At 38.1% G+C, this 25,474-nt stretch overlaps 1 protein-coding gene across 5 annotated transcripts in view; it reads right to left on the bottom strand.

Annotated features, from left to right (window-relative positions):
- The window catches only part of SUGCT (succinyl-CoA:glutarate-CoA transferase), a 763,713-nt gene that overhangs the window by 633,442 nt on the left and 104,797 nt on the right, over nucleotides 1-25,474 (bottom strand). For all 5 annotated transcript variants that reach the window (XM_032874961.1, XM_032874965.1, XM_032874964.1 and 2 more), the window contains exon 7: nucleotides 21,326-21,417. In XM_032874961.1, coding sequence (XP_032730852.1) covers nucleotides 21,326-21,417 — 92 coding nt within the window. The remainder of the gene's footprint in view (nucleotides 1-21,325; nucleotides 21,418-25,474) is intronic.

Genomic DNA, 25,474 nt, shown 5'->3' with positions numbered 1-25,474 from the left:
TTTCCCTATAAAGTGGGAAGATCGCACCTACATCCCACCACTCTTCACGTAGCATTGTGGCACATTCGAAGACTGGAGAGTGTATTTCCCAGAGATGGCTGCAATATCTCCCATCCCATATGCCCTTCTGGTAGTACCTTGCCACTTCCTGATCCGTGAATCTGGGTGGGCTTATGACATGATGAGAAGCAATAAAATACTACAGAAGGGTTAGAGCATGACTTCCACGACTACGTCACCAAACATACAAGTAATGGTGCCTTTGCCTGGCTCACTGGAACATTTGTGCGAGCAGAGCCTGGAGCCCCCATGCAAATATTCCAGGTGGAGAAGCTCTGAGATTACAAGGGAGAGATGCCTGGCAGCCCCACGCTGCTCCGGTCCCCACTGTCTCTGCTTTACTACAATTGCTTGAGAAACCCCAAGCCAGAACCACCCAGCTAAGCCCTTCCCAATTTCCTGACCCATGGAAACTATGAGAGTTAATAAAATAATTGTTCCTGTTTTAAGTCATTAAGTTTGAGGATGACTTACTACACAGTAATTGTTAGCAGAACAGAAGTCTGGGCTTACAACTGGCCAAGAAGGAAACTGGCACACACTGTGAAAGGATACCTAGGAAACACCAGGATCCCAGCTGCAGTCTCGACCCTCTTCTGTGGTGACAGTCCCTCAACCTCCCTTACCTGTCAGGAGAGGAATTATGATTTACTAACACAAGTGTGAGCTTTATTAAAAATCCGAAATTCTTTTCTCCAGTGACTATGACTCCAAGCCCAGTATTTAATACCTGTGCACTTGTTTATCCTCAGCCTATAAAGGGAAACACTACTTCCAGCATTTGACTAAAATTGCATTTGAGTCTACTAAAAGGTATTGTTTTTTACAGACTTCATTCCTCCTAATATGTTAGATTTTTTCATGCCAAAAATGCAGGTGTCTATTCCTCTTTGAACTTGTAGTAAAAGACAGAAAATTAAACTTCCTTCTCAAAAATTAATGTGGAAACTATTTCTCAGTTACCATCAAAGAGGGTTATAGTGCCTGACGGCAAGTAAGAAGGACAGTAATGGGTAAAAAGAATGTGGTTCAGAACTAAGACTAACTGACCTAAATCTTATTTCCTCAAACATTCCTACTGCCCTTTAGGGACCCTTTAAACTCCTCCTTTATAGTGCTACCCTTTGACAGGTATATTTCTTAATCTTCCAACAGTGATGCTTATTCCCCTCTCCTTAAAGATCTCCAGAGGAAGAAGAGCCATTGTTGAGTACCTAGGAAATACTAGGCATGTGCCAGATAGGGGAACAGAGCCAGCATTATCTCCCAAGTGCTTGCCTACACCTGATCTTACATAGATAAAAATGTCAGGGTGCAGAATGTACACGTGATCTACCCAGCAGTCCAATCTCCTCGGGGAGAGGCTAACTTAGAATTTAAGCTCTCATTAACTTTCCACCAAAATTCTCTATGGTTCAAAAGGTAGAGGGTACCTGGGTGGCTCAGTTGGTTGAGTGACTGTCTTCAGCTCAGGTCGTGATCCTGGAGCCCCGGATCGAGTCCAGCATTGGGGTCCCTGCTCAGCAGGGGGTCTGCTTCTCCCTCTGACCTTCCCTCTCTCATGCTCACTCTCTCTCATTCCCTTTCTCTAAAACAAATAAATAAAATCTTAAAGGTAATTCAAGACACTCTGCATCTTCCTTTTTTTTTAAACACTTTTTTTTAAAGATTTTATTTATTTATTTGACAGAGATCACAAGTAGGCACAGAGGCAGGCAGAGAGAGAAGAGGAAGCAGGCTCCCCGCTGAGCAGAGAGCCCCATGCGGGGCTCCATCCCAGGACCGTGGGATCATGACCTGAGCCGAAGGCAGAGGCCCCAACCCACTAAGCCACCCAGGTGCCCCTGCATCTTCCTTCTTACGGTATATAATTACAGTATGAATCAAACACGAGATCCTTGACTGGTCAATCTTCCCCACAAACAGCTTTAAAAAATATGTTGCTTAATTTCCAAAATGAAACAGTAAATAAAGACTCCTTTAAGCTGTGAAAACTCTCAAAGGGGCACCAGGTCTAGCGTGCTACCCTTTGACAGGTATATTTCTTAATATTCCAACAGTGATGCTTATCCCCCCTCTCCTTAAAGATCTCCAGAGGAAGGAGAACCATTGTTGAGTATCTAGTACATACCAGGCATGTGTCAGAAAGGGGAACAGAGCCAGCATTATCTCCCAAGTTCTTGCCTACACATTATCTCATTTAATCTGAGGACATCTTTCAGGACATTCTTTAGTATTCTCATTTTTACAAATAAAAAAAATGGGGTTCAGAGATATTACATGTGACTAGGATTCCTGTCTCAAAGCCCAGTATCTTTCCACCCCACAATGCCAGAAGAAAATGCATGACTTATTTCTTTAGGCACTGCACTGTTCAACACCCAAATGGTCAGAAAGCTTCATTCAGCTAACTCAAATCCCTTCTTTGATGTGAGCTCGCGTTTTCCTATTCATTATTCTATGAACAATGAAAATAACTATTCCACATTCTCTCCTCAAACACGGATAAAAACAGAAGTCAATTCATTTCTTTACCCTATTTACAGTAAAGAAATCCAGTCCCTATGGGATTTCATTGAGAAAAAAAACAAAACAAAACAAAAAACACTATTTTATATCCCTGGGATAATTTTGGCCATTCTTTTTTCAGGATCTTCCCTGATTATAAACTTTTTCAAAGCACGATGACTCAAAATAAACACAAATCTCTAAAAAGTAACCATTTACTAAGATAGAAAAAAAAAAGGGAGGGGAAAGATCTTTCCATTATGATTCAAAGAACAAAAACATTAGAAAGAAACTTGTTTAAATACTTTTTAATCTTTACCTCAGACTGTACATTTTTTTCAAATATTTTTACCATATTTTTTCCAAACAATCACAACCCCAAAATTCTCTTACTCACATTTTCTGAGAATGAGATGTTTACATGAAGTGATCTACCCAATTGGAAAGATTCTCTTTTTATTTTTATGTCTCTTAAAGAACTTTACAAAGAAACTCAAATGTCATAAAGGTTGCTATATTTTATCAACCTCTTATTATCAAATGAAAGCTGAATCCTTCCTGGAACAAAGAGAGATTCCAAATTCATATGTTGTAAATGCTCAGTGAGTACCAACTATGCATAAGATCTGTATTATACCCTAGGATACAAGAGTAAGTGTCCTTGCGACACTTTCCCTGAATTATGCCCCTTATATTCTAAAGACAGAGATAGACACACAATTAACAGCATAATGAAAATTATATAGGGACATAGAGAAAGAAGTGGCAAGTTTTGCCTAAAAAAAGGCTAAGAAAGTAACTAAAGGATGAACAAAATTCCTGGATATCTAGAGGCACCACTGGCATTTTGGAGGAAGAATTTTAGATTCGTGAGCCCATCCCAAATATTAAGGATGTTTACCCATCCCAACCCCAAGCACTAAAATGTTAATAACAACCCAAATACCTCACATGTCATTTTAAAACTCCCCTGGGGTAGGGGTGAGGACTACTACCCCAAATGAAAACCATTGCTAGAGCACAGGATACCTCAAGCTCAGTACCAACATAGTAAACAAACCATCATCCTACCTTTTCTCATTTGTGGACGGTAACAGGGGAAATGGAGTAAAAGAAAGGTGAATGACTAAATGAATAAGAAGATGGGTTTAAAAGATTACAAGATAATATGTTCAAGGAGTTTGTGGTGTGGAAGATGCAATCAGAGAATACAGCCCAAAATACAACCTTCATATAGAAAATAGAATATAAAACATGAATATATAAATTGGTTTATCAAACGGTCACTGAGTAAACATAACTCTAGAACAGCCACTGAGTAAGACTATAGTGTGGTTTCACCTATAATTCACGTGATGCTTCTACCATCACTTTACAACTCTACAACCACCATTTTAAAATTACGTCTTCTCTATTTTGCAGAGGAAGAAACTTAATGCAGACAACATTTCTAATGGTACACTGAATGACAGACTAGGATGAACATTCAAACCCAGATTTCTAATTCTTTACACCACGCAATGAAAGTGTTAAACAGGTCATTAATGGAGATGTTAAAACTGTTCAAGGTAATGACAGGAACTGGACTGGACATGACAACTGTGAAAGTCAAGTTCCTGGATGGCAGAAGAGAGACAAGACCAGGATGACTGAAGCTGGAAGCATGGGAAACAGACTTTGTGCAGAGATTTTAGAAGTGGAGTGAGTGTTGGCCTACATTGTAGCACCACAGACTAGAAGGAGGGTGGACAGCAAGAAGACTGGGACACCACCCTGAGCTTGAAGTTTATAGAAGGTGTAATAGCAAGAATGAGCATCCTCCAATGAGAGGAATTTGGGAAAAAAAAAAAAGTGACTATTACCCATATATAATACAAATAGTATTTCAAAACAATTATCCCAATCTATAATCCCTTTCTATACTGGTATTAAATGTCTTTTTTGTCCTACAACATTTAAACAAACTGTTTATATTTACTTCAGTCTTTCCTCCCGGTTAAAAAAAAAGTTTATTTTTTTTTAACATTTTTTTGGGATGTTTCCAACTTGTTGACATTTCTCTGGCATTTCTGGTGTTTACAAATCAACTCAGTATTATAATTCCAGGAGTACCAGTACTATATATAGATAAACTATAATAATCTTCTTGCTCTGCAATGTGAAACAAGAGTGGATAGAGCTCAAAATGCCATTGACGATATCAAAACAATCAACATAAATAAATAATTCAGTTAAGTAAAATGTTAAATAGAAATAATGTATTCAAATTCAGATTGTATCTACTAGACAGTTTAGAAAGTTGGTAACAATAATAGCCTCTATAACAAGAACTACTGACCATTAAGAATCCTCACTCCCAAACAGACTAGGTGCTTAGACTTCCTCACCCCAAAAAGGGTAATACACATGCACCCTCACTCCTCAGTCTAGGTAATCCCAACATACAGTTTTTTAGATGAGATAATCTTAGACTTTGACTTGATGGTCAAAAGGAAAGGTCAAGGGAAAATGAGATTATGAATAAGAGAAAATATATAAACCTACAGATTATAACCAGACTATTCATCCTGTTTCTTTTTTGACTCTTTCATGGAATGAAGCAAAAAAAAAAAATCATATCTTGGGGTCCCTGGGTGGCTCAGTCAAGCATCTGGCCCTTGATTTGGACTCAGGTCATGATCTCAGCATTGTGAGATGGAGCCTATTTAAGATTCTCTCTCTTGGGGGGCACCTGGGTGGCTCAGTCTGTTAAGCTTCTGCCTTCAGTTCATGATCCCAAGGGCCTGGAGTAGAGTCCCACATCAGGCTCCCAAGGAGCCTGCTTCTCCTTCTGTCTACCTCCATCTCTCTCTCCCTTTCTCTGACAAATAAATAAATTAAATTTAAAAAAAAAGAAAAAAACAAAAAAAGATTATCTCTCTTCTTCCCCCTCTGCCCTCCCCCCTCTAAAAATATAAAATTAATTAATTAATCACATCTTATCTAAACCTCCTATTGTTCTTTCCCACTGCAATTTATGGATAAATTCAAACTGAAGGACATCCCTATTACTACTCTCTTTCAAAGTTTAAAGCAAATATTTAGTTTTTATCCTATGAAAACTAAAGTATCATTAAACATACATTTATTAAATTTTTGAAAAAGGAGTTTAAGTCAAGCAGAGAGAGTCAATTATCATATAGTTTCACTTATTTGTGGAACATAACAAATAGCATGGAGGACATGGGGAGTTAGGAGAAGGGAGTTGGGGGAAATTGGAAGGGGAGGTGAACAATGAGAGACTATGGACTCTGAAAAACAATCTGAAGGGTTTGAAGAGGTGGGGGGGTGGGAGGTTGGGGAAACCAGGTGGTGGGTATTAGAGAAGGCACGGATTGCATGGAGCACTGGGTGTGGTACAAAAACAATGAATACTGTTATGCTGAAAATAAATTTTAAAAAATATATTGAGGAAATCTGAAAAAAAAAAGGAGTTTTCTAGAAAAAAGAACAGGTATGTTTTTAAAAGTATCTGAGTTACAGAAAAGGAAACAGTGATAGAGAATAAATTCAACATATTAAACTATAGGAAACTGCACGATTTTTCATACTATAAAGAAATTTTTAGCAAGCATTAGATATTTCAGAATAAGACATAATCCTTCCAAAACAAAATGCTTTCTCTGAAAGAAAACACTTATCTTAAATAGATGAGTCCTTTCCTCCCCCAAAGAACTATAGTTCATTTCTTGAAAAACTGGGATTGTGTGAGTTATATGCATGCATGTGTGTGAAATCACTTATTTGAAATCTGTTTTAGAGGAATTTGAGAATTTTTGCATTCTTTCGTTAATTTCACAGATGACCCTGTCTTTCTTTGTGTTTGGTTCCATTTAGGGGTCAAATGTGAGAAAAACGAACCAAAACTACATTGTCAAATACATTCTATGGAATAACAGCTAAAATATCAAATAAGCTTCAATAATAAATATCAGTAGTGTTAATGTGAGTCACTCTATGAGGGGCCTAGGTGGCTCAGTCAGTTAAGCATCCAACTCTTGATTTAAGCTCAGGTAATGATCTCAGGGTCATGATCTCAAGGTCATGAGATCAAGCCCTGGGTTGTTCAGCTCCATGCTTAGCAAGGCATTTACTTGAGATTCTCTCTCTTTCCTTCTCCCTCTACCCCTTCCTCCACTCACAGTCTCTTGAGCTCTCTAAAATAAATAAATAACACTTCAGAAATTAAATGATAGGGGCGCATGGGTGGCTCAGTCTGTTTAAGCATCTGCCTTCCGCTTGGGTCATGATCCCAGCATCCTGGGACCAAAGCCCTGCAGTGGGCTCCCTGCTCAGTGGGGAATCTGCATCTCCCTCCCACTGCTCTTGTGCTCTTGCTCACTCTCTCTCTCTCCCTCTCAGATAAATAAATAAAATCTTAAAAAATTTTTTTTAATAAATTAATAAATAAATAAATCCAATTCTACTTAAACTAATTAAAGTAAATTGGATAGTCAGTAAGTCAACCAACAAATCAGCTACACACAAGGGAAAAAATACAGAATGACTTCTTTTCTCTAAATTTATTGGCAGTGTCACTGAACTGACTTAGGATCTAGTTGTTTTAATGCATGTAAATGTACATCTACATCTGGTCAACCAATATCTGAGTGCCCACTATGTTCCATGCATTGTCATAGATTTGGGCAGTAAAGTAACATGACCCTGACCTCACAGAGCTTATATTTTAAAGGTGAAAACAGACAGTAAATGATAAACTGGTAAGAATGAAATATAATTTCACACATGATGGGAAGTGCTATGAAGGAAAATAAAGGAGGATAAGGCATTGGAAAGTAATTGGAAATCTTAGGGGAATGGGTGGACAAGCTAAAAGGGTTGTTGCCCTTTCGGGATTGAACTCTACTTAATAGGACATTAATTCAAGTATTCCATTTACTGAGCACATGTTCTTATTTAGGCACAAAATAGGTGTAATCTTAATGACAACCATGACAAACAGGTACATTACTGCCATTTTACAGATGAAGAAATGGAGGTTCATAGCAGCTTGTCTAAAGTTACTTACATAAGAAAGAGCAAAGCCTGCATTCAAACTCTCTGTGACTCCCAAGTCCATGCTCTTTGCCCTGTAACACACAACTGCTCTGATACGGATCAAAATGGCATCACTGTTTCCAAACTACAGTTCCTTACCACAGTTACAACATTCATTAGCTTTCATAAGTTTTCATAAATCAAATCCTTCTGATACACTATATTTCTGAGAGATGTTAGGAAATGAGAGGAATGATATGTCTTAATTCTAAAAATTCAGTACTTTGAGAATTATTATTTATAACTTTTGTAGTAATAATATTTGAAAATTATTACTAACATTTGCTGAGTCTCAAAAAACATCTTCCTGGGGCGCCTGGGTGTCTCAGTGGGTTAAAGCCTCTGCCTTCAGCTCAGGTCATGATCCCAGGGTACTGGGATCGAGCCCTGCATCGGGCTCTCTGCTCAGCGGGGAGCCTGCTTCCCTCTCTCTCTCTCTGCCTGCCTCTCTGCTGACTTGTAATCTCTGTCAAATAAAAAAAAAAAATCTTCCATTTTCTGGATGCTATCACAAAACATTTATTATAATAAAACTACAGATTGGGGAAAACTTATGTGGTAACGCTGAATGGCAGAGGCCATGAAAAGATGAAAAGAGCCAAAGACTGAGATGCACCCATGAGGTACACCTCCTCCCTTCTCCTTCCTTGCCCACACAGTATTAAGGAAAGATAGGTTATTTGACCAAATCCCTGAGAATCCAGATGAAAAATCTCTAAGAGGAAAGAAGCACAATGAAAGGGAAAACAAAAACAAAAACTCTGAGAAAAATTTAAAAATATATCATTACAGGAGGGGTGCCTGGATGGCTCAGCTGGTTAAGCACTGGACTTGGTGGGTTTCAGCTCAGGTCATGATCTCAGGGTTGTGATATCAAGCCCCGTGGCAGATTAACCAAATTAGCCCAAAGTCTGCTTAAGATTCTTTCTCCATCCTTCTCCCTCTCCTTCTGCTCCTCCCTCCTCACCCCTCCCCCAACCCCCAGCTTGTGCTCTCACACTCTGTCTCTCTCTCAAATAAATAAAATCTTCAAAAATAATAATAATAACCCAAAATAATAATAATAACCTTAAAGGAGAAAGTCTAAGGCCCAGAACCAAGGCAAAAAGTGCCACCAGGATCCTTGTCCATACATATGGGAGTTCCATTCACCCTTCGCTGGCTGAAGCTGACCTAGCACAGTGCACTTGTTGGGGTCTAAGAAAAATAGCAACACTAAACCCCAGTAAAAGTTGCAATCCTGCAAGACTTGGCCTCATCCCACACCTTTTCTTCACCCTCGACCCATTCCTCAAGCAGCTCCAAGTTGGGGAAGTGACTGTTGCAGTCCAGATCTTCAGGGCTATGGAACTTGACTTGGCTTAGGGCTGGTAATAGAGATAGGATAAGTGAGTAAAAGTACTAAAGTATAAATACTAACTAAACTTTGACTAAGTAAAACTACTCATCAGCAAAAATTGGGAAATGACGAAAGGGAGATAGAGGGAAGAAATGTAAGTGTGCTAATAACTATTCATAGCACGAAATCAACACATAATGTTTAAAATTGAACATGAAGGTAGTTAACAAAGCATGAAATCGCTCCAGCGTCATTTTAAAGGTTTTCGTCATCTCTTGTCTCAACCTTGAAAGGATCCGTTACGAACAATTATTTTTGTAAAGAAACATTTAGCTAAATTTGAGCAATGCCTTCCATTTCACTTCAGTTTATTGTTCCCCTGTTAAATTCAACTAAGTTTAATACTTATTTGCCTTAAATTAACAAGAATATTATAATCAAGATATATTATGATCATGTTATGAAATTATTTCCCATCATCATGCCCTGTGACTATGTCCACTTATAAAGCATAAACAGATGTCTGGAATGACGCTCACCAAATATTACTACTAGTAACTTCTGAGTGGTAAAATTAGGATAATTTGTTGTTTTCTTATCCATTATTTCCTGCATTGCTTAACTTCTTTTTTAAATGTTTATTTAAATTCCAGTTAGTTAACATACAGTGTATTATTAGTTTCAGGTGTACAGTAGGTTGATCAAACAGTTACATATGACACCAAGGGCTCATCACAAGCAACCTCCTTAATCTCCACTATCTATTCAACATATCTCTCCCTCCCACCTCCTTTCTGGTAACCATCATTTTGTTCTCCACAGTTAAGTGTCTGTTTCTTGGATTGGCTCTCTCTCTCTTTTTCCCACTTTGTTCATTTCTTTAATTTCTTAAATTCCACATATAAGTGACATCATATGGTATTTGTCTTCCTCTAACTTTTTTCACTTAGCATTTACTCTCTAGCTCCATCCATGTTATTGCAAATGGCAAGATTCCATCACTTTTTATGACAGAGTAATATTCCTCTATATATATAGTGGTATATATATATGTGTATATATATACACATATATATATACCACCTCTTCTTTACCCATTCATCCATCAATGAACACTGGGCTGTATCCATAGTTTAGCTATTATAGATGATATTGCTATAAATGTTGGGGTCTATGCACCCCTTTGAGGTAGTACTTTTGTACTTTTTTTTCCTCTTTGGGTAAATACCTAGTAGTGCAATTGCTGGATGGTAGGGTAGTTCTATTTCTAAATTCTTGAGGAAACTCCCTACTGTTTTCCAGAGTGGCTGCACCAGTTTGCAATCTCACCAACAGTGCAAGAGGCACATCTTCCTTCACATCCTCAACGATATTTGCTGTTCCTTGCGTTTTTCATTTTAACCTTTCTGACAGGTGTGAGGTGATGTCTCATTGTAGTTTTAACTTGCATTTCCCTGATGATCAGTGATGGTGAGACTCTTTCCATGTGTCTCTTGGCCATCTGGATGTCTTCTTTGGAAAAAATGTCTATCCGTGTCTTCTGCCCACTTCTTAACTAGATTATTTGGTTTTGGGGGGTGTTGGGTTTTATAGGTTCTTTGTAGATTTTGAATACTAACCCTTTATTGGATATATCATTTACAAAAATCTTCTCCCACTCCAAAGGTTGCCTTTTAGTTTTGTTGGATTGTTTCCATCACTGTGCAGAACGTTTTATCTTAATGGAGGCTCAACAGTTTATTCCCCCTGCCTCCGAAGACATACCTAAAATGAAGCTGCTATGCCTGATGTCAAAGAGGTAACTGCTTGTGTTCTCTTCTAGGATTTTTATGGTTTCAGACCTCACATTTAAGACTTTGATTCATTTTGAATTCATTTTTGTGTATGGTATAAGAAAGTGGTCTGGTTTCATTCTTTTGCATGTGGCTATCCAGTTTTCCCAGCACTAACTGTTGAAGACATGGTCTTTTTTCCACTGGATATTTTTTCCTGTTTTGTCCAAGATTAATTGACCATATAACTGTGGGTGCATTTCTAGGTTTTCTATTCTGTTTTATTGATCTATGTGTCTGTTTTTGTGCCAGCACCATCCTGTTTCGATCACTAGAGCTTTGTAATACAGGCTGAAATCTGGAATTGTGATGCCTTGAGCTTTGCTTTTCTTTTTCAAGGTTGCTTTGGCTATTCGGGGTCTTTTGTGACTCCATACAAATTTTAGGATTGTTTGTTCTAGCTTTGTGGAAAATGCTGTTGATTTTTTTATAGGGATTGCATAAAATGTGTAGATTGCTTTGGGTAGTATACACATTTTAACAATATTTGTTCTTCTGATCCACAGGCATGGAATGCTCTTCCATTTCTTTGAGTCATCTTGAATTTCTTTCATCAGTATTCTATAGTTTTCAGAGTATGGGTCTTTCACCTCTTTGATTAGATTTATCCCTAGGTATCTTACTGTTTTGGGTGTAGTAAGTAGGATTGATATCTTAATTTCTCTTTGTGCTGCTTTATTATTGGTATATAGAAATGCAGATTCTGTATCCTGCAAATTTACTGAATTCATTTATCAGTTCCAGCAAATTTTGGGGGGATCCTTTTGGGTTTTCTAGGTATAGTATCACGTCATCCTCCAAACAGTGGAAGTTTTAGTTCTTCCTTGCCAATCTGGATGCCTTTTCTTTTTGTTGCCTGATTGCTGTGCCAGTGCTATGTTAAGTAACAGGGCTGAAAGTTGGACATCCCTGTCTTTCTCCTGACTGCAGAGGAAAAGCTCAGTTTTTCCCCTTTGAGGATGATATTAGCTGACCGTATTTCATATATGGTCTTTATTATGTTATTATGTTAAGGTATGTTCCCTCTAAAACAACTTTGATGAGGATCTTTAGTATGAATGGATGTTGTACTTTGTCAACTGTTTTTTTTCTGCATCTATTGAATTGATCATGCCAAATGATTCTTTTTTTTTTCCCAAATGATTCTCTTAACGTATTGTTGGATTCAATTTGCTAGTATTTTATTGAGTATTTTGGCATCCCTGTTCATCAGGGCTACTAGCCTGTAGTTCTCTTTTTTTAGTGCAATCTTTATCTGGTTTTGGTATCTGGGTAATGCTGGCCTCACATAATGAGTTTGGAAATTTTCCTTCCTTTTCTATTTTTTAGAATAGTCTGAGAAGAATAAATACTAACTCTTCTTTCTTTCCTTTTTTTTTTTTTATTTTAGTGAGAGAACTTGTAAGCAGAAGAATGGAGGGGGAGAGGGAGAAAGAGAATCTTAACCAGGGTCCACACTCAGTGCAGAGCCTGACAACAGGGCTCAATCTCACAAGATTAGATCATGATCTGAGCTAAAATCAAGAGTTGGACACTTAGCCAACTAAGCCACCAGGTACCCCACTAACTCTTCTTTAAATGTTTGGTAGAATTTGCCTGTGAAACTATCTGGGTTTTTGTTTGTTTGTAGTCTTCTGATGACTGACTCAATTTCTTTGCTGTTTATCAGTCTGTTCAAGTTTTCTGTTTCTTCCTGTTTCAGTTTTGGTAGTTTATATGTTTCCAGAAGTTTGTCCTTTTCTTCAAGGTTGCCTAATTTGTTGGCATATAGTTTTTCATAATATTCTCTTATAATTGTTTGTATTTCTGCAGTGTTCATTGTTATTTCTCCTTTTGCATTTGTGATTTTATTTATTTGGGTCATATTTGTTTTGATAAGTCAATCTAGTTAGAGGTTTATCAATTTTATTGATTTTTCTTTTTTTTAATTTATTTATTTATTTTTTTAATTTTCAGCATAACAGTGTTCCTTGTTTTTGCACCACACCCAGTGCTCCATGCAATCTGTGCCTTCTCTAATACCCACCACCTGGTTCCCCCAACCTCCCACCCCCCTGCCACTTCAAAACCCTCAGATTGTTTTTCAGAGTCCATAGTTTCTCATGGTTCACCTTCCCTTCCAATTTCCCCCAACTCCCTTCTCCTCTCTAACTCCCTTGTCCTCCATGCTATTTGTTATGCTCCACAAATCAGTGAAACCATATGATAATTGACTCTCTCTGCTTGACTTATTTCACTCAGCATAATCTCTTCCAGTCTTGTCCATGTTGATACAAAAGTTGGGTATTCATCCTTTCTGATGGAGGCATAATATTCCATTGTATATATGGACCATATCCTCTTTATCCATTCATCTGTTGAAGGGCATCTTGGCTCTTTCCACAGTTTGGCGATTATGGCCATTGCTGCTATGAACATTGGGGTACATATGGCCCTTCTTCTATCAACATCAGCCACATCAACCTCTTTCAAGGCATGTCTCCAAAGGCAAAGGAAACAAAAGCGAAAATGAACTTTTGGGACTTCATCAAGATCAAAAGCCTCTGCACAGCAAAGGAAACAGTCAACAAAACAAAGAGGCAACCCATGGAATGGGAGAAGATATTCGCAAATGACACTACAGACAAAGGGCTGATATCCAAGATCTATAAAGCACTCCTCAAACTCAACACACACAAAACCGATAATCATGTCAAAAAATGGGCAGAAGACATGAACAGACACTTCTCCAAAGAAGACATACAAATGGCTAACAGACACATGAAAAAATGTTCATCATCATTAGCCATCAGGGAGATTCAAATCAAAACCACATTGAGATACCACCTTACACCAGTTAGAATGGCCAAAATCAACAAGACAGGAAACAACAAGTGTTGGAGAAGATGTGGAGAAAGGGGAACCCTCCTACACTGTTGGTGGGAATGCAAGTTGGCACTGACACTTTGGAAAACAGTGTGCTCTTTTTTTTTTTTTTCTTAAGATTTTATTTATTTATTTGTTTGAGAGAGAAAGCATGTGAGAGAGCACAAGGAGGGGGAGCAGCAGAGGGAGAGGGAGAAGTAGGGAGCCTGATGAGGGGCTCATCCCAGGACCCTTTCCATATGGAAAGGCATATGCTTAACCAACTCAGCCACCCAGGCACCCCTGTTCTTTTTTTTTTTTTCTTTTCAGTTTCCTTATCATTTATTTATGGTCTAATTTTTATTACTTCCTTCCTCTTGCTGGCTTTAGGTTTCATTCGTTGTTCTTTTTCTACTCCTTTTGGTGTAATGTTTGGTTGAATTTGAGCGATTTTTCTTGCTTCTTGAGGTAGGCCTGTATTTCTATATACTTCCTTCTTAAGACCACTTTTGCTGCATCCCAAAGGTTTGGGATCATTGTGTTTTCAATTTCATTTGTTTCCATGTATTTTTAATTTCTTCTTCATTTCCCTAGTTGACCCATTCATTGTTTAGTAGCATGTTATTTAACCTCCATGTCTTTGGGTCTTTCCAGATTTTTTTTCTCATGGTTGACTTCTAGTTTCATAGCACTGTGGTCAGAAGAGACGCATGGTATGACTTCAATCTTTTTGTATTTGTTGAGGATTATTTTGTGACATAATATGTGATATATTCTGGTGAACGCCTGTGTATCCGTGAAAAGAATGTATGTTCTGTTGTTTTATGATGGAATGTTCTCAATAAATCTGTTATGTCCATCTGGTCCAGTGTGGCATTCAAACTCACTGTTTCCTTGTTTACATTGTTTAGATGATCTAGCCACTGGTGTAAGTGGGGTGTTAAAGTCCCCTACTATTATTGTGTTATCATCAATTAGTTCCTTTATGCTTGTAATTAATTGTTTTATATACTTGGGTGCTTCCATGTTGGGTATATAAATATTTACAATTGTTATATCTTCTTGTCAGATTGTTCCCTTTATGATCATATAATGCCCTTCTTTGTCTCTTTTTACAGTTTCTGTTTTAAAGACTAGTTTGTCTGATATAAGCATTGCCACTCTGGCTTTGTTTTGATATCCATTTTCGTGATAAATGTTTCTTCATTCCCTTACTGTCAATCTGCAGGTATCTTAAGATCTAAAATGAGTCTCTTATAGGTAGCATAAAGATAGGTCTTGTTTTTTATATCCATTCTGAAACCCAATGTCTTTCGATTGGACCACTTAAACCATTTACATTCAAAGTAATTATTGATAGATATGCATTTATTGTCATTTTATTACTTGCTTTTTCATTGTTTCTGGAGATTTTCTCTAATCCTTTCTTGTCTTTGCCACATTTGAACTCTTTTTTGCCCTCAGAGAGTCCCCTTTAATATTTCTTGAAGTGCTCTTTTAGTGGTCACAAACTAACCTTTTATAATGAGTATTTCTTATTTATAAAATCAATTACTTTAATTTAAAATAAAATATAAATAAAACTTACAAGTTACTTCACCATTAACTCTGACTAATCAATGATCAGCTATGCTTAAGCAGTGTCACTTTACAACGGTACATGAATTAAGGGCAAGTTGATTATTTAATATGGACTATTTAACTCCTTTTTTTTTAAGATTTTATTTATTTATTTGACACAGATCACAAGTAGGCAGAGTGGCAGGCAGAGAGAGAGAGAGGGAAGCAGGCTCCCTGCTGAGCAGAGAGCCAGGTGCGGGGCTTGATCCCAGGACCCTGAGATCATGACCTGAGCTGAAGGCAGAAGTTTAACCCACTGAGGCACCCAGGCACCCCTAACTTCTTTTATTAATATATTAATATTCATAATTAATGAATAAGATTAAGATCAAGGAAACATATTATTCTGACATGAGTCATAAAATAAGAAAATATACTTGATGAACCTAAGAACTCACAATCCTTGTAAGAGTTAATGAGTACAAACTAATGCACTAGGCACTAGTGTTATAAAAATAATGTTGAGAAGCATACATTTTAACCAATGATCAAATACAGTAGAATTTTTTAAAAGGAAAGTATGTGTTTATGTGTGTGGGTTTAAGAGGACCCATATCTCTAGTTATAAGCATATTTTGTTTTAATGCAATTAGCTTTACTGCACTTCACAAATATTGTATTTTTTATAAATTGAAGGTTTGTGGCATCCCTACATCAAGGAAGTCTGTCCGCACCATTTTTCCAATAGCATTTGCTATGTCTCTGTGTCACATTTTGGTAATTCTCACAATATTCCAAAAGTTTTCATTATCTATTTGTCCTGGTGATCTGTGATCAGTGATATCTGAGGCTACTACTAGAGCATGGAGATGTGATTGAATTCTTGCAATCTCATGATAAAACTTCAACAGACAAGGAGTTGCTTCTGATGCATGAGCAAAAAAGTGGAATCTACTCCTGATGACAATGCTGTGAAGACTGCTGAAATGACTAAAATAGATTTAGCATATGACATAAACTTAGCTGATAAAACAATGGCATTGTTTGAGAGGACTGACTCTCAAACTATGAACTCTAGTAAAACGCTATCAAGCAGCATTACTTGCTGAGAAAGAGTTCGTGAAAGAAAGAATAATCAATGCAGCAAACTGTTGTCTTAGTTTAAGAAACATCAATGGGGAAAACTATACCCATATAGTCAATACATCATTGTTCATCAATTGACGAATATAACTTTCTTAATGTTTAATGACTTATTACTTAGAATACATATTACATATTTATCAGTCATTTACTTTCCACAATTTCATACTCCTTGATTTCCTTCCCAATCCCCTCTCCAAATTCCTTATGCATTAAAAAAAATGAGATAGCTAGACAGATAGATAGATACTTGTTTTGAGTAATAACTGGTTAGCACTGAGCCATGCATATGAAAAATACTTTATTTGAAGCAGAAGATCATAATATATAGACCTTATTACGTCATTAACTTCTGTTAGAGACTATCAAAGAATATCTGCTACCTCCTTTAATGCAAAGGGGTTTTCAATAACACCTCTCATAGTGTTTCTAAGAGTTACCCACAAACCATCTCCAGAAGCATTTGAAGCCATCATTAAATATGCATTACTTATTTGGGTTAAAGCCCACAAGAGTGGAGCTGAGAAATCTGCAGATATACCCAGCCCTGGGTGATTATTTTCTGTAGCATCTTGCATTATACACAATTGTGTGCTTTTATGTCTTATAAAAGATATTTTACTTGCATATTACCGTATCTTGAAGAGAAAGTTTGTATCACTTCCAGATGCACCTCACTAAAACACAGAGAAGCTATATATGCTCAAGATCAATTAGCACAATGCCAGGTATGCATTTATTCATTCATTCAACATGAATTTGTCAAGTGCTGACTAAGTTCCAGACTGGTCTAGGCATAGAGATACAGCAGCGACCAAGCAAAGACTCTTACAAGGCATATATTCTCCTGGGGAGAAGTTTAGGCAGCCAGTAAGCATTACACAAGAGTAATTAGGTAGAGCCACGCCCCCAGACTCTTAATTGAGTGCTTTCTCATGCCACCAAATGGTTGGTTCACTAACTGTAATGCATCGTATCATGTAGCATGCATAAGCAGATGCAAATACAATAAAAATCAGGATTCATTCTGCAGGCAGTATGGAGAGTGGATCGAGGCATCAGAGTATAAGGAGTAGAGCAAACATGAGTTCAAAGTCTGCCCTCAGCACTTTATATACCAAGGCTGCAACCTGGACAAGTTATCTAAGCTAGTTACAGAATTTATCAATACCTATCAATACCAATTTATCAATAGCCCTGGAAGGATCAGTGTGAGGATCAAGCATGGGTCTAGCAGAATGTAGGCCCGTGTTACTGGTTCTCTCTTTCCCCAAATCAAATGTGAATCTCATCTGACTATACCACTGCATACCTAACCTACAAGGCTAGATTTTAGATTTACTGGAAGTCAACTGTCATTAGTTTGCTTAAATTTCATCATAAAGACTGCTTTCACAAATTTGATCATATATTATATACTTAGATGATGCTCTTCTGGGATAAAAAAAGGCAATATTATCCCATTATTTAAAAAAAAAACATGCATTTTGAGAGGTTTTTTTAATCAAAATACTACTCTATACTGTGGGACTATCACTCATTTTCTAGGCAGAATATGTTAGATCATCAGGGGTGCCTGGGTGGCTCAGAGTGTTGAGCCTCTGCCTTCGGGTCATGGTCTCAGGGTCCTGGGATTGAGCCCTGCATCGGGCTCTCCGCTCAGTGGGAAGCCTGCTTTCCCCCTTTCTCTCTGTCTGCCTCTCTGCCTACTTGTGATCTCTCTCTCTGTCAAATAAATAAATAAAATCTTTAAAAAAAAAAAAGAATATATTAGATCATCGCTAATAAAAATGTGTATGTATACTAATGCGTCATCTCTTCTTATTGAAATATTGAGTAATATAATAAGTCTCTAAACAGTAAGTCCAGCTCCCACATCCTACCTCTCCAACCTAATTTTCTCCCTTCTTTGCAGGCTCACAACAACCCAGTGACACTGGCATTCCTTGGCTCCTCAAATCTACCAGATGCCCCAGCAGTTAAACACCATGCATGGCGAGGTCCTCTGGTCACCAGCCTTATGCCTAACTGGGTCCCATCTTAAATATCTGGTTCTCAGAGAAGCCCTCTCTGACCCTCCATCCTGGCGAGGTCAGGCTGCACCGTACAGGGTGATATGGTGAAGCCTCCGGATAACGATAAATGAAGCCTGGGTTCCCATCAGTCATCTAACAAAATGGAGTTATGCTACAGCACAAATACACAGCTGTGCAGGTCGATAAAATTTCACAAGCAGCACGATATAACTGACAATAATGCACCTGTGATGTTAGCCAGGGCTTTCAGAAGTGACCCCTCCTCTGCCATGACACAGAATGCGTTGCTGATAACAGGGAGTTCTATTTTTTTTTTTTTGACATATAATGTATCATTTGCCCCAGGGGTACAGGTCTATGAATCATCAGTCTTAAACAATTCACAGCACTCACCACAGCGCATACCCTCCCCAGTGTCCATCACCCAGCGACCCTATCCCTCCCCCCACCCCAGCAGCCTTCAGTTTGTTTCCTGAGATTAAGAGTCTCTTATGGTTTGTCTAATGGGGAGTTCTATTAAGGGAAACTCCTGACATAGCCCAATTCTCCTCATTTCTGCTTTTATCCCTGATTGTCAGACTGCATTTTGCAGAGAACTTTGGAAGTATGTTAATGGTCTGAGGCACACTGTGACATATGTTAATAGTATATCGAGCCCTTTTTCAGGATTCTTTTTATTTGTGTCTACTGTTTATTTTCTGTTAATGTTTGTTTTCTCCACTTAAGGATTGTGCCTACCCCATCGCCCACTGTATCGCCAGTGCCTGCCAGTTCCCAGTATACAGGAGTATGTGCAATGACCAGTCACTGGATCGATGATTTAAGACATAAGGGTGTGTCCATGTGGAAGAAACATGGTGTATGGAAGTTCAGTTTACTTAACACATGTAAAGTCTATAAAATAGTGCTGGGTACCTAGTGAGCACTGAGTCAACGCTCTCATCATCTACCAAGTAGCACAATAGAAGAGAGAGGGCGTATGAGTGACTGACAAATGACAAGGCTGAGCATGCGCTGTGTGGTTAACCCTGTCAGAGCAGGGCTTCACGCAGTAAAGGAACCACAGTAACCCTTCCCAACAGGGGGTTCTGAGTTAATTCATTTTAACATGGAAATGTGCAACTTTAACAGCCCAAGATCTTTTCACATATTCATGGCTGAGTTCAGCACTTTCAACAATCCTGTCTTATACATATAAGCACTTCTGTGGGATAGAGCAAAGAAAGAGATCCATGCTCCATTCTCTCAGCGGATGGAAAGAAATCTGGTATCCTTAAATATTTTAAGGAAAGGTCATACATTTTTTTCCTAGACTTATGAAAACGAAACAGACAATGAAAGTACAAATACCTATATCTCAGGTCACTGAAATCCCACCAGCTGCTTTAAAATTAATAAAAAGAAGTTAAAACTCGAGGCCACTCTGCCTCTGCTCATCCCAGAACTGCAACTGTGTTCCCTAAAGAAATCACTGATGCAAGCACTTCAGGGAAGGAATACCTAAGTGGAAAAAGTTTTTACGCCTACCAGTCCAAGCTGTTTTGAAAATGGATGCCTTTCATTATTTTTATTTATTAGGCTCTCACACTTTCCTTTAACTTTCATGCCATTCTTACTGTTTTCTCAAAGAGTCCATTTCTAAGAGTCTTCCATCTAAGATAACACATTTTAGCCATCTGTATACTTTCTAGGAAAGTTCTAACCTATTATCAAAAAAAGGGATTGCTATAAAATCAAATAATTCCCCCACTGTTAGAACCTAATGTATGCAACAATCAGACACAACTCCCCCTAAGGTCTTAAGTAACAAATTTTAACATACATAACCACTTATTAATATTGCAGAGGGAAAAAGAGACCCTCCACTGAGTACATATGCCACATGAAGGTACTCTGACAGAAATGGGCATCTGCCATCTGGTCTTGTCAACTATTCCACTTCACAGAAAGAGTATTCATAAGCCACACCCAGGGCCTATACCAAGCTTGAATGATTAAATACAAATGCAAAATTATAATACAAAAACAGATCAAGGGTTCATCAATTGGTCTGTTGCTTCTTGCTAAAAAAAAAAAAAAAAAAAAAAAAAAAAAAAAATTATTATTTTCCAGAGCTACCCTACAACCCAGCAATTGCACTACTGGGTATTTACCCTAAAGATACAAATGTAGTGATCCGAAGGGGCACTTGCACCCAAATGTTTTCAGCAGCAGTGTCCACAATAGCCAAAAAATGGAAAGAGCCTAGATGTCCGTCAACAGATGAATGGATAAAGAAGATGTGGTATATATATACAATGGAATACTATGCAGCCATCAAAAAAGAAATCTTGCCGTTTGCAATGAAGTGAATGGAACTAGAGGGTATTATGCTTAAGCAAAATAAGTCAATCAGAGAAAGACAATTATCATATAATCTCTCTGATGCAAGGAATTTGAGAGGCAGGGCAGGGCATTGTGGGGGGGAAGGAGAGAAAAATGAAACAAGATGGGACCAGGGAGGAAGACAAACTCAAACCATAAGAGACTCTCAATCTGAGGAAACAAACTTAAGGCTGCTGGGGGTTGGGGGAGGGATAGGGTGGCTGGGTGATGGACACTGGGGAGGGTATATGCTATGGTGAGTGCTGTGAATTGTGTAAGACTGATGATTCAGAGACCTGTACCCCCGAAACAAATAGTACATTATATGTTAATAAAAAAAATTGTTATTCTTCCATGGAGCCGCATTGACATTTAACCTCAAGTACATTTGTAATAAACATTTCCATTTTCAATAAGATTTCACTTTCCCTAGTTTCTTTCTAAAATTAACTCAAATTTAAGCTTATAGGTTAGTGAATAAGAAAATCCCTTTGGAATAAACAGGGGGGAAATTTATGAATATTCTAAAGAATGATACCTACCTCAGGCCCTGTGATATGCATCAGACCAGAAACAGCAGAGGCAACAGCATCATAACCAGCTCGCTGAGACAGTGGGCCTGTCTGGCCATACCCTAAAATGAGAAGAATGGACATAGTCAACAGCATCATGCAAGGAGAGCAAGAGTACGATGACATGTTTGTAGCCAGAAATCCTGAGCAATTTATTACTATGAGATCAACAGTACCCCTTGAAAAGGAAGCAAAAAAAATTATTCATGATCTTATATCCCAAAACGTTGCAAACTGGTAACTTGAGGGCAAGATCCCACTGCATAAATGTTCTGTCTGGTCTGAAGAGGGTCCTAAAATGTTTTCATTTAATTTCCAACATTTTAAAAAAGCAGGAGATAGCACATAAAATGCAAATTTCTTGAAAAATCAGAAAATAGTTCAAAACTAGGCCCACACAACAATCAATTAGAGTTAATAACAGCTCTTCCTTTTATACAGGGAAACAAATTCTCCAATTTGCCTTTTCTCCACGACTCTTACTCCTTAATGCCTGAGCCTGATTCACTTATTTAATCTTGCCTCCCAGCTCCATTCATATATGCTACTCTTATTCTATACAAAACAATAACAAAGTAAAATAAAATAGTGTTTCTCTGGATTCTGTTTACATTTTTCATATGTGTGTGTGTATGTGTGTGTGTGTATACATATATATATAAATGATGACTAAAAATTATTTCTAAAGATTTTATTTATTTATTTATTTGACAGAAAGAGAGAGAGAGCATGAGCAGGGGACGGAGGGAGGAGCAAAGAGAGAGGAGAATCAGGTTCCCCGCTGAGCAGCGAGCCCAATGCAGAACTAGCTCCCAGGACCCTGGGATCATGACCTGAGCTGAAGTCAGATACTGAATCAACTGAGCCACCCAGGTGCCCCAGCTAAAATTTTTTATCATAAACAATATGATTACATAACCTAACAGTGCTTTTTAAGATTACAAAAAGAAAGTGAAGGTATTACTTTTTCTTTTCTCTTTCCTTTTTTTGGGGGGCCCTCAGCAAAAATCAAAAGAACACAATAGTTTCTCCTGCTCTCTTCCAGTCCTGGCACTTACTGTTGAATGGAAAAGATCATTTCAGGTGCTACATGTATCTGTCTCCATATCCTATGGTATCAACCAGAGAGAGGACACATGAAATAGCCATCAGCTATTAGCTGAAATGTCCTGCATACCTCACTTTAGAAAGATCAAAAAGAGGTACCTCGGGGCCTTTGCTTGCTTCTCCAGGCAGCTGGAATGCTCTCCCTCCATTTCACGCCATATATCCACACACCTCACACTCTCTCTCACATCCTCCAAATCTGCACTCAAACATCTCCTTACCAGAAAGACCTTCCCCAGAGAACACTTGTAAAAGAGCACTCTCACTTCTCACTTTGAATCCCCCTTACATTTGTCTCTGTAGCACTTATTACAAGATATATAATACAGCTATGTGTTTCTTGATTTATTTTCTGTCTCCTCTCCTACCAAAATCTGTGCTCCAGAACTTTTTTCTATTTGATTCACTGCTGTAGTCACAGCATCTAGAGAAGAATTTAATAACACTCACTGATAAAAATGAATGAATGAATGAATACTTGTCATATAAAACAATTTTAATAAAACAATCTATAAATTAATAAAAAAAACTAAAGAAGTTTTTGTTTTGTTTTGTTTTTTACCAAAATGGCAATATGGGAGCTTTCTGGATTGTCCCTCTCCCACAGACATGACAAATGTACAGCGCCACGTGGAGCAATTCCCTCTGAGAGAAATCCAGAACTATCTGTTTGACTCCTATGCATTGGTGATAGAGAAAATACCCACATCTAAATGGGTGTTTAAACCCCACTCCAGGCACAACACCATATATTCAGGAGGGAACCCCCAACTCATAGCTTCTCCTCAAGGAGTGAAGGGTTTGGACCACATGTTTTGGCCCAACTTTAAAGGCTCCCACATGAGGAGCAGGCCCCGAAGTACCTAGCTGTAAGACCAAGCAGAGCTTACATTCACGAGTCCCGTTGGACCATAACAAACAGAAAAAGAAGGTGTTGACAGGCACAGGAGCACTAACCACAGCTATCTTTCTAGGGATCAGCACAGAGGGATCAGGCAAAACCATCCATCTCCCAGTCTTTCCCTGCAAAGGGTCTCACTGCATACTTTACAAGCTGCTACCTGAGGATTTGGACTATAATTAACATATATCTAGGTGCTCACTGCAATCCCTCCTGGAACCCAAAAGAGCTAGTGGGTCACACTCATGCTCACTCTAATATGAGGTAAGCAGTGTCTCTCTGGAAAGAGCTTCTACACATGTCTGGCACATCAGCCTTTGCACCTACTGCCCAAGGGATGGGCCCCCAGATCACCTGGCTCTGACAGCCAATGGGTTTTGCAGACACAGGGCTATACCAGACAAAGAAGCAGTTTTTAAACAGGCTCAGGAGCAAACTCTATGGCTATACATCCCAGCTCAGTGCAGGAGAAGGCACAAACACCTGTCTCTCACCAGGTGTTTTACCTATCTCCCCAGAAGGGTTTGACTGCATACTTTCCCAGCTGTTGTCTGAGGTCCAACCTCTAATCAACATGCATCTAGGTGCCAACTGCTATCATTCCCCTGGGGACACAGATGGATCTTGGCACACCCCCAACCACGAGGAGCCACAAAGAACAAAGGCAATCATAAAGATCTGAGGGAACCTGGCACTCAGACCAGACTGATTGATGAGAGTCATCTCCTACACAAGACCAGTCTCAAGACTGAGAAAGGTGGCTGCTTTAGCTAATATATAGAAACCAACATAAAGAATCAAAGAAAGTGAAGAAAGAGGAATATGTTCCAAACAAGAGAAAAAGGTAAATTTTCAGAAACTGATCTGACAGAAATAAGTTATTTATCTGATAGAGAGCTCAAAATAACATAAAGATGCTCACCAAGATCAGAAGAGTGATGTATGAACAAAGTGACAATTTCAACAGAGAGAATATCAAAAAGTGCTACAGAAATGACAGAGCTGAAGAATACAATAACTAAAGTGAAAAATTTGATGGAGACACTCATCCACAGACTAGATCAATGGGAAGAAAAGAACAACAAGTTAGAAGATAGGCAATGGAATACACCTAATCAGAGAAGCAAAGAGGAGAAAGAGTGAAGATAGCTTAAGGGACTTATGGGACATCATCAAAAAGAAAAATATTCACATTAAAGAGATCCCAGAAGAAGAGAGAGAGAGGAAGAGGCAAAAGCGAATTTAAAGAAATGCCTCAAAACTGTCCTTATCTGAAAGAAAAAACAAGATGTCCAGATTCAGGTAGCCCAAGAAGTACCAAATAAGATGAATCTAAAGAGATTCATATGCAGACACATTATAATTAAATTATCAAAGGTGACAAAGAAAGCCAGCAAAAGAAAAGCAACTTGTTGCATACAAGAAAATTGTCATAAGTCTATCAGTGGATTTTACAAAAACCATGTAGGCCAGAAGGGAGTGAATAAGATATTCAAAATGCTGAAATAAAAAACATTGTCAGCCAAAGACACTCTATCTAAGAGTTATCCTTCCAAATTAAAGAAGAGATAAAGAATTTTCCAGATGAACAAAAGCTGGAGGACTTCGTCACCACTAGACCAGCCTTACAAGATATGTTAAAAGGAGTTCTTCAGGATGAAATGAAAGAGTGCTAATTAGTTACATTAAAACATGGCAAGGTATAAAACTCACCAGAAAAGGTAAATATATAGTTAAATTCAGAATACTCTAATGTTGTAGTGGTGGTAGGTAAGTCACTTCTATAACTGTAATATAAAAGTTAAAAGACAAAAAAAAAAGTTAAAAGACCAAAGTATTAAGAATTCCCATAATCACAGTAATTTCCTAATGGACACATCAAAAAATGTAAATTACAAGATCAAAACCTTAAAATGTCAGGGGAGAATGTAAAAGTTCAGAAGTTTTCCATACAACCCAAGTTAGGTTGTTATTAGCTTAAAATAGACTGTTATATGGGCACTTGAGTGGCATAGTCAGTTGAGTGTCCAACTCTTGATTTCAGCTCAGGTTGTGATCTCAGAGTCATGAAATCAAGCCCCACATCAGGTTCCATGCTCAGCGATAGTCTG

The sequence above is a fragment of the Lontra canadensis genome, unplaced genomic scaffold (assembly GCF_010015895.1).
Source record: "Lontra canadensis isolate GAN:19392208 unplaced genomic scaffold, GSC_riverotter_1.0 scaffold54, whole genome shotgun sequence".
Lineage (NCBI taxonomy): Eukaryota > Metazoa > Chordata > Mammalia > Carnivora > Mustelidae > Lontra > Lontra canadensis.
This window is presented reverse-complemented; position numbering and strand designations above follow the sequence as displayed.